The 10,016-nt window shown below is 49.3% G+C and overlaps 1 protein-coding gene across 1 annotated transcript; it reads right to left on the bottom strand.

Moving 5' to 3' along the window:
* Nucleotides 1-1,975: 1,975 nt before the first annotated feature.
* On the bottom strand, nucleotides 1,976-7,349 carry RFLNB (refilin B). Its single transcript, XM_084493409.1, has 3 exons — nucleotides 7,103-7,349; nucleotides 6,079-6,188; nucleotides 1,976-4,840 (listed from the first exon to the last, which is right to left on the bottom strand). Exons 1-3 carry the CDS (start codon nucleotides 7,295-7,297, stop codon nucleotides 4,510-4,512), a joined length of 636 nt encoding a protein of 211 aa, XP_084349535.1. The 5' UTR covers nucleotides 7,298-7,349; the 3' UTR covers nucleotides 1,976-4,509.
* Nucleotides 7,350-10,016: the final 2,667 nt, after the last annotated feature.

Here is a 10,016-nt window from a genome sequence, read left to right as displayed (position 1 = left end):
TGGCAGAGGAAGAAAGGCTGCAAATCTACAAGGTGAACAGGAGGAAACGGTACGGGTTGTATATCCAGCAACATTTCCCTGCTGAGCCTTGCCCAGCTGTCAGGCATTCCCCATTACTTCATGTCAGGCCTTCGTGCACAAGCAGCGATCACCCAGAATGTGAAGATTGCTGCAGTTATTTTCCAGGGGAGCAAACACGAGCTTGTCCTGAATACCGAACAAGCCAACGGTCTCCAAGCTGCAATCAGGGCTGTCAAGAAAATCTCTCAACAAGCTCTGTAGTTCGGAGTTGATTGCTCGATGTTTTGTGTCTGCATGGAGAACAGAACATTTGCATTTTAAAAACAAACAAAGCAACCTGCTTGCTAAAATACACATGCAGCTCAGGCTACTCCAACAATTCAAAAATGCTTCTTTCTGCCTATTCATCTTGCAGGATCACTAGTCACTGCTATTTGTTAGTGTCAAAGCAATGCTGGTTGCATGACACCTGAGCTTTTCAGGTATTCAGACACATTGCAAAATTAGCAAGCACAGTCCTTGTGGCAGGCAGGGAAATTGAGCATGAGCAGCTGAATGACCCGTTACCTTGTTTGAAGGCTGAAATCATCTGCAGGTACACAAGCTTACTGAGTATTTGAAACTGAGCAAGCTGTGGAGTTTGGGAGTAGAATCCAGCCCTTGTCTCCTGGCTTGAGGGCTAATTGTTAAACACAGTCCTTTGTTACAGGAATCAGAAATTGACTGAAAAGGCCCCCAGATTTGACATTCTGAAGCATGGCATATACAAAGAAAATGGCACAGATCTCTGAAGACGGGTTTATCCTCATCACTGCACGTAACTTGAGAACCATCTGGCCAACACGAATTAAACGCATCAGGAAGCAGCCTGTCTTGTACCCACCTACTTCAACTTCTCAAAGTAAAGCAACAGCTATCATACCCAGTGCTACTATAATATTAAGATCAATAGCCAAGAGCACACTAAAGGAGGAAGTATTTGGAAGTTAGATGGCACATATGAAAGCTTTCCAGTTTTCTGAAGCCCTCCTAAAAGATACCACTCTGATTTTTAAACCTTTTCGTAATGTCTCTTCGGATGCGTGATGTTTGAATGCTAGTGATGTTAATATATTTTTTACGCTGTTCAGCACTTTAAACACTGCACGATGTGCAAATGCTTGCACAGACTTTTGCAGGAGCAGGGGAATGCTTCAGGATAGCTTCAAAGCTTCCTAGATCCCAATAATGTCATTACATGCAAATCTGGAGCTTTTGCAAGCAGATAACCAGATGAACAATAAAAAATAAGTAAAAAAAAATTATCATGATTTATCTGATATTCTAATGTATCTATTTCTACTCTGCCAGTGATACCAACAAAATGAGCGTGCCTGCTAATTTAGAAGGATTTAAACAACAGATTTAGTGTCCAAAAAACCACCACTGCATTTCTCTCAAAACAAGTTTGTCACCATCTATTTTGTTTTTATGAAGTTTAATGCATAACACATTCTAGTCTTATTTTTATGCTGTATTTACTAATATAGCATTTGAGCATCTACACTTTAATTCAAAATGAACAAGAAATTCCTATCTAGTTAAATACTTGTTATATTTAAAAAGGACAACTGCTTCCACTTGTAGGATATGCTGAAACCCATACCAGAAACTGTCTTTGGACATAAAACTGTATCAGATGAAAGACTCACATACTAGAGGGCATTTTCAGCTGTCCTCAAAGCACTTTTTCCAAGACTTACTAAACTGAAAAAAATACATTTGTAATTTTTAAATACAGATGGTTTATATAGGAAATGCCTTCCTAGAATATGTAACAGAAGTAGCACATAATATAAGAGAAACAAGAGTGGAGGTTGGACCAGCAGGATATATTACATATTTATTTCTAAGTAAATACCATAATAAACACTGAAAAGCTTTAAATGAAAAAAAATGAAGAGACTTCCCTCTATTACAGTTTTCAGATCATTTATTACCAGTAAAGTAAAAGACAATTTGAAAATTAGAGTGGGAAGACAGTAAACTTCACAGACATCAGAACACTTGCACAGAGCTAATCAGAGCTTTGCAAATGTTGGAACATAAATAATTTAAAAGGTATCTCTACCAGTTAAAATATCTTAAAAAGCACGTAATTAAGTTTGCTTTATAAAAATCATGTGTTTTATCCTAAAGCCATACTGTAAGGGTAATTTCATTTCTAATTTAACTAGGAATAATTAATGATTACAACTTAAAATAATCTTCTCTCAGATCTCCTGCACACAAATTCATTGGAAGAACATTGTCAGAGCAATCCAGGGTCCGTGTTCTTCCTGGGTCCTGTGTCCAACCGTGGCCAGCACCACATTTCAGGAGCAAGGTATGTGAAACCACAAAGCGAGCAATGTTGCGATAGCTTTCCCAACAAGCAGTTCTGTCCGTTTGAAACCCACACGCTTACAGGTTGGGTTGTGCCTTCGCTTACACAAGTGCATCTTGGGGCAATGTTTAAGGGACAATCATGATGTGGACTAAAGACACATCCCCTAAATGCTGTAGTCTGAAACCAGAACATTTAATGACAAGACCATGCTGCTCTTAACAGTTTTGGAGCAAAGCCTACCTGAATTTGGCATCCTGTGTCACCCTGGAATTGTTTTTGGATCTGGTTTTCTGAGGCAAGTACCAAAGATTAAGGACATTCTGTTCTGAGCTAATAAATAAGTAAAAAACAAGAACAACAACAACAAAAGAAAAAACAAACCATACAAACTCAAGCCTGCCTTCTTGCTGCATTTTTAGGCTCCCAAATTATTTCAGTTCACACTACAGTATGCTTCCACACCATTCACCCCATGTGCACATACATGCGCTAAGTTCAGCTCAAGAACAGGCTCCTGAGTTTTTAACTCACCGCAGACAAAATTCACCCTTGGTCTATGCACTAAATCCTTGTTAAAAGCAGGTACAGAGCTGACATTGCACCAGAAGGTGACCTGCACCTCAGGGGAGTTCTGGAATCCTTGAAATAGCCACAGCCTGCTGAGTAAATCCTCTGAGCTGCTACACCTCCCTCACCACCAACACGAGGCACACAACCAGAAGCAGACGCTCTCCATACTACACTGTTCTCTGTGAACATAGAAGAAATATCTGGGTAAACTAATAAATCTCCCCCCCCCTTTTTTTTCCCCATCAAACTCACCATAAACTAATGCACATAACATCTGGGTAGGCTTTCATAGTATCTGAAGTTACTCCCTTTGGCCCCAAACCACTTCTGCCTCTTGCTTCAATGCATGTGGGTCTGGTGGGGTTATCCAGCAGCCTACAGATAGGCAAATGCTACCCAATCCTGGTGACATCCTGAGTACCAGAGGGGACGTGGACCTTTGCAATGAAAACCTCAACAGGGAAGCAGAGCTACAGCTGTGGACTTTGCTACCCAATTAAAATTTGACAGAGATTTGTTACCATTTACCTCTTTCTAAGAAATCCTTTACAACCACCACCACGACAGCATCTCATGTCTGATCCCAGCATCTCCCCCGCCACACTAGTTTCCTGTATACACTGCACATTTCCTGAAACTTTCCCAATTCCAACTCCTTTAGTGCAGACATGTTAGCATAGCATTGGTAAAAAAAACAAGCACTGGCGTTCTTCCAACACCACACTGTCAAGACCTGACTTTCCAACAAAACAGGGATAATTTCTGGCCTGATATTCTTCATTACAAGTCCTATTACAGGCACACAAATGTCAGCATGTTACACAGACTGCAGTGCTGTACAAGTCATTACAACAAGAAGTCATTACAGAAGATGCATCGTGCCATTCATCTAAACGACTAGAATTACCTGATGCCTTCTCTGCTGCCTGGAGCTGCTAAAGCAGTTTATCTCCTGTTCTACACTTCTTCCCAAATCGCACCTTCAAACCAGACATGAATGCCATAGATAAGGTTTTTGTATCTGTTAAAAACAGAATTCCAGATTTTATGCTATTTTTTCCCCAGCAAATTCCAGAGATTGTTCATCTGGAGGAAAGAGCCCCATGATCTAAAACAAAATGCATGACAGCTCTGTCTATATATAAAGAAACAACACGGTAGATTTTCTCCAAGAGAGTGAACTGCCCTTATTTTTGCACATCCCCACAAAGCATCAAATGCACTTCCACCTGCCAGACACTATTCCACATTCTTTCTCACCTGTAGTTTTTTATTTGGAAAAATACTTCCCCTTATTTTCATCTGACTACTGCACTGCGGGGCGGGGTAGGGAAGGGAACCCACGACATTCAAGGTGAAGAAACAAGTTCCTTACAAAGTTAATGTCCCCACAGAAAACTGCATTCAGGCCTTTCTGGTGCTTAAAGCAGAAATTATTAAGAGCTGAGCAAGAGGTGGCGACAGGTAAGGTTCCCTTCACCTGACTGCAAAGGTACGGGCAGGACGTTAGGTGGGGCTGGGACGGATGGCGACGAGGGAGCGGCTGGCGGTCAGCAGCCGTCCAGGACACAGTCGTTCCCGAGGTACTCGGCGGTTTCCAGCTCCACGCTGGAGAGGAACCGTCGCATGGACTTGCGGCAGTTGTAATCCAGGGTGGTGGTGTACACAGTCTTGGCGTGCTTCGGGTAGACGATGGTGGTGCTGGTGAAACGCTGGGGCTTGTTGCGGGGCTCGAAGTGGACCTCTGCTTTGTAACTGCGCCACGTGCAGTTAGGGACGCAGATGACCGTCTGACTGCAAGAGGAAACGCTCAGGCCCACTGGCATGTAGACATCGTCGATGAAGTGCTTCTCCGAGTCGTACTTGACCGAGGACGTGTACCTGAAACGCGAGAGAGGGACGTGAGCGAGCTCTGCTCCAGAGCAGCGGACTGTGGTTTTTGGAAAATGGAGCTACCGAGCATCTGGGTTGGTCCTCAGCTCTGCTCCTGGACACTTCATGCAAAAACTGTCTGCTGGTGCCTCACTCATTTATGGGAAGAGAAAAAAGCCTTACGTTAGCAGCACACACGGCCCTCTTACTGCTGTGCCAGCACTGTGAAGCATTTTCTCAAGCCTACCGCCCATCATTTTAAGGCTGAGATGTACAAAGCCTAAGGACATCTTTCAAACGCCAGTGCCTAAATCCAGAGGCCTGGACTCGTGTTTAGGCTTTGCACATAAGCATCCTGACTCCTTGGAGTGCTGAGTCCATTGAAGCAAACATTTTCTTAGTTTTCTTCTGTCAAGTCGCACAGCAACTCTCTGCTCTGACTCCCGGCATGGAGCACTGTCTGAAGGCAAACTTTAAAATTCAACCACCAGGAAAAATTTACACATCAAACTCCACCAACAAGAAAAGCCTCCTCATCTGGTCTACAGAGCAAAGCTTTCATCCTTTACCCTGCAACAGCTCTGGGTCTGCTTTCACCCAGTGCTAAGCGCCTTCAGCTCCAGCCCCAGGTGGGCTCCTTCCCTTCCCAGCAGCAGGGCAGACAGCGTTTTTTACCCTCTCCTGCCCTGGGCTTCCCTTTGATTGCAGCAGTAATCGACTGGGAGCCTTCACTTCTCCTAACCATAAATCATGACCTTCAAAGGAGTAACTCATGAGCTGCAAAGTGATGCAGTGCATTAAAAAATGATGCGCTCTCTTAATATGAACTCTTTGAGTTCACACAAGCAGCCACCGTTGATAAAAGTACTTAGTATAAAACCACGAGGTTGGGAGAGCAAAATGCTTTTCCCCTCATAAAGCATTTCTAGGAAGATGGCTCTTTGAAGACCTTCTCTCGTGACTACCTTCTGGTTAATCAGTTGAGAGGCAACATTTTGGAGCAGTGCAACGAAGTAAAAGCAGGACAGTAAAACACAAGAAGTCTTCCTGGAAAAAAAAAACATATGGGATTAAAAAAAGGCTGAACACTCCTTTAGCCTGTGCAAATGTCCAAGTCCAGGAATGTACAGCTGCATGAGCAATAGCTCTGCAAATAAATTAACTTGACTCACAGGCACTGATAAGGCCTAGCTACTCCTTTACATGCTAACTCACTCCAAACTAGACGCCTGTAATGTAATATTTACCTTATTTCCTTTGGTGGTAAAGGGTCAAACTCAACTCCTTCGCCAAAGGATAGAGGACACAGTCTTGGAGGGCAGCTGGCGAGAACAGGGCTGGGAGAGAACACGGAATTCTGCAAAAATGCAAAAATAATCCCTTTTATGTCCCAATTTGCTACATGCTGTCAAGGTTCGTGCTATATACAAGGGAACCTGCCAGTCAGGGATGTGCCTACGGGCACCGCCTGCAGGGCCCAACTCCACACACCAAGGATGGGGGCAAGGTATGGATCTCGAAGACAAAGTTCCAACCTGGGAGCTGACTTCAAAGAAGCCAGCGTTGGAAATGGAAAGGAAATAAAATCCCCAGGTAGAGTGTAACTTTCTGTAGCATAAACCATGACAATAAAACATCAATGTTCATGTTTATGAGCTCACCTTCAACGTGCAGTTAATGCTGTATGAGTCTGTACGATAGCTTTTTACCGAATTCACCAGACCTCCCCCCAGGGAGGCCACAGCAGAGAACTACTACGGGCACCTCGCAGCGAGCAAACTTCAGCTCGCTGCTGTGCCACGGCCCCCACGCACACCAGCCCAGCTCCCTCCCGGCCACCTGGGCAGGATCCGCTCACCCTCAGCAAGCAGCGTGCACCAGAGCACCCCAAAACCCATTGCCAAAGGGCAGGGCCGGGGGTGCCGAGCCCACCGCCCTGCGGCTGGAAGGGGCCGGGGGGTCCCCAGGGACCCTGCAGCCGCTTCTGCGCCCGAGCTCCAGCCCACAGCCGAGGAGGCTGGGGGGCAGCTTCCCCGTTCCCTCGCAGAAAAGGGTCGCGCCCCAAAACTCTGCAGATCCCAAAGCGCCCCCCCGGCAGCCCCAACCCTCCCAAACCCCCCGGCACAGCCCGTGCGCCCCTGCCCGAGCCCCAGCGGCTCCCCAGCCCCCCGCGGGGGAAGCACCGGCGGCTCCTCCCCGAGCCCGGCTCCCCCCGGCGGCTTTCCATCCCCATTCCCCCCCCTTTAATACCGCTGCGGGGCCGCTACTCACCGCAGCGGGGGGCGCGGGGGGCTCGGGCTCGGCGGCGGCGGAGCGCTCGGGGCTACCGGCGGCGAGCGGCCAAGGCGGGTGGGAGGGCCCGGGGCTGGGGGGCAGCCCGGAATCGGGGCTGTCGAGGCCGGAGTCTCCCCGTTTCCTGGCGTCCGGGAGCTCGGGCACGTCCCGCAGGCTGAGCCTCCCCACCATGGCCCCGCCGCCGGCACCGGCACCGCCGCGGGGCTCCGCGCCCTGCGCCCGGGCGGCGGCGGCGGGAGGGGCGTGGCCACGAGGAAAAAGGGGCGGGGTTACGCGAGGGGGGCGTGGCCTCGAGGGGGGGTGCGGCCGCAATGAATGGGGCGGGGGCGCCATGAATGGGGCGCGGTTGTAGCGGAAAGGGGCGGGGCCAATGAAAGGGGCGGGGCTTGCGCCCGGCTCTTTCCCGCGCCCCCTTGGGTGGAGGGATGGAAATGGGGCTGGGGGCTGCTGGGGGCTGCTGGGGGCTGCTGGGGGCTGCTGGGGGCTGCTGGGGGCTGCTGGGGGCTGCTGGGGGCTGCTGGGGGCTGCTGGGGGCTGCTGGGGGCTGCTGGGGGCTGCTGGGGGCTGCTGGGGGCTGCTGGGGGCTGCTGGGGGCTGCTGGGGGCTGCACCCAGAACCCTCATCAACCCCGCTCCCGGTGGCAGCGAGACCCCCAGCCACCAGCACCCACCCTGCGGTGCCACCGTAAGCAGCAAATGCCCCCAGTGGGTGCTGCAGGCTCCAGGTGCGCCCATGAGAAGGTCTCACACGAGGTCGTGGATCTGCGCCCACCAAGGCCTGGGAGCAGCAGAGCGGTGCCGTGCCGTGAAGCAGCAGGTTTTAGGCACCGGCTTGGTTCACCCCACAACACCCCAAAGCAGCTCAGCACGTCCCGAAAACAGTCGCAGGATCCAGGGCTGCGATAACTCACCCTGAGCGAGCTGCAAGAGCTGAGTACACACATGCACACGACCCCTTCTAAATCATTTCCCTACACAGATCTGATAGAAAACACCAAGCTCTGCCCCAGAGGCAGGGAAATGAAGACAGACTGACCCTCTGCCTGAAGTTTAACAGCGCCCTTCAAAACCCTCAACCTCTCCCCTGAGCTGCTCTTTCTCAAACTCCCCCTGAAGATTTGGGCCCTCCTCAATCACGTTTTTTTTTTGTTTTTTTTTTGTTTTTTTTCCAGACAAAGCTGCAGAAGGTGAAACAGGAAAACAGAAGAGGTCTTTTCTAGTGCTATATGAGACTTAGGGAAGGGTTTTTGGAAAATCCTAATGAAATAATTGCGCCATGTCATCAGATTCGGTGGGGGAATACTCTCGTGGAGGGAAAGCAAATGTCTGCAGCCAGCCAAAGTAAACACTCCCTGGTGCAGTAACAAGCTGTCTGGCCTGATGGGCCCAGCACAAGTGAACCCAAACCCTTAAAAAGAATTCCTCCACTGCCCCCAAATTAAAAGCAGAGCAGAGCTTTCAGCCGTAGGCGTCTGTGGTTTGCAGCTATGCAGTGCTGGGAACTCCGGATACTTCCTCCAGGAATTTACATTCCTTTGAAGAAATACTATGAGGCCGTTTGTCTTTGCTGAAAAACGCAGATGGAAACAAAAAGAACATTAAGATTTTTTGATTGAAATCTTTGGGGGCTGAGCAAATGCACCAGACAGGTGTTTTGTTCCTTTTGATTTAAATGCAACCCCCCTCCCCCGAAAAGAGGGATTTTTGGTCTCCACAAGCAACGGGAAAGCCGATCGCTTCTCGTTCCAAAATCTCCCATAAAAACCCTTGATGAAATTAGACGCCTCAGAAGGCGCTGCAGCAGTTTCCAGATGAACGCGATTATTCTTTCAGAGCTGCCACGGAGCTCCTGGGCTAAAAACCGCTCTGCCAGTAATTGAGTTAGTGCAATTTAGGGGAGGGGAACCTGTGGTGTCTCCCAGCAGCTGCTCCTGCAGGGATCAGGGCAGTGAGGTCTGAGGGTGAGGATCTTGGCGCCTGGGAGCTGCACAGAACCACGGCTGGCTGTGTCTGGGATGCTGCAGAGCCATGCAGGCTTCTGGAAATCTTGCTGCTCTTTACTTACTAACCAAAAGACTCCCATGCTGGCCCGACACATTTATTTTCTGCCCTTCCTGCATCTCATTTCTGGGCTTGGCAGAGGAAACAGAGGTGTTTGAGCAGCCTGAGGTGGCTCTGCAGCCAGCTCTGCCTCCTGCGGTGCCAGTGTCCAGAGCTGAAGACTTGTTTGTTAGGGCAAAAGTGAAGGGTTTATGCAGAATTGTAGCTACCCGATAACTGAGCTACTCCCCGCTGAAAGCCTGCCTCTCTTTAAGCCTCTCATACCATGTGGATCTGTACAAACGCTGATGGCATTGGAAATCTTTTCCCCCCGTCTGTTTGTCCACGTTATTTACTTTCTAACTGCCTGCACGCAGCAGGGACAGAGCAGATATGATACCTTATCAAGATCCTTCTTCCATAAAGGACTTTCCACTGGGGCTGGGCTCGCTCGGTTTAATCAGCAATCAAACAATAGCCACATTGTCGGCGAGCAGGGCTCCATCACCGTGTGCGGGGTGAAACCACTCAGAAGGACCCCGTGTGACTCGATAACGCTGGAAAATTATTTCCAAATGATGGGAAATACCAGGCTGCTCCCATGGGTGCCGACCACAAACCCGCCAGGCACCGCGTCCTGCTCACAGCCAGGCTTGGAGGCAGCAGGATTAACACCAGCCCCGGGAGCGGTTCAGGTTCCTGCAGCTCGGCTGCAAGGACACCGAGGACACCGAGCGGTGCCACCACCCCGGGCTGGCAAAACGTTCGAGTCCACGTGCTCCCACCTTGGGCTTGGGCTCAGCACCAGCAGAGCTGCTCCGGCTGAGATGAACGAACGAGCGCAGGCTTTA

Source organism: Aythya ferina (assembly GCF_964211825.1).
Source record: "Aythya ferina genome assembly, chromosome: 19".
Classification (NCBI taxonomy): Eukaryota; Metazoa; Chordata; class Aves; order Anseriformes; family Anatidae; genus Aythya; species Aythya ferina.
The sequence above is the reverse complement of the archived record's forward strand: the minus strand, read 5'-3'. Positions and strand labels throughout refer to the sequence as shown.

Coding starts and splice junctions, on each gene's coding strand:
- RFLNB (XM_084493409.1), bottom strand. CDS start 7,297: ATGGTGGGGAGGCTCAGCCTGCGGGACGTGCCCGAGCTCCCGGACGCC. Junction 6,189..7,102: donor CCCCCGCGCCCCCCGCTGCG/GTGAGTAGCGGC, acceptor GCATTTTTGCAG/AATTCCGTGTTCTCTCCCAG. Junction 4,841..6,078: donor TTACCACCAAAGGAAATAAG/GTAAATATTACA, acceptor CTCGCGTTTCAG/GTACACGTCCTCGGTCAAGT.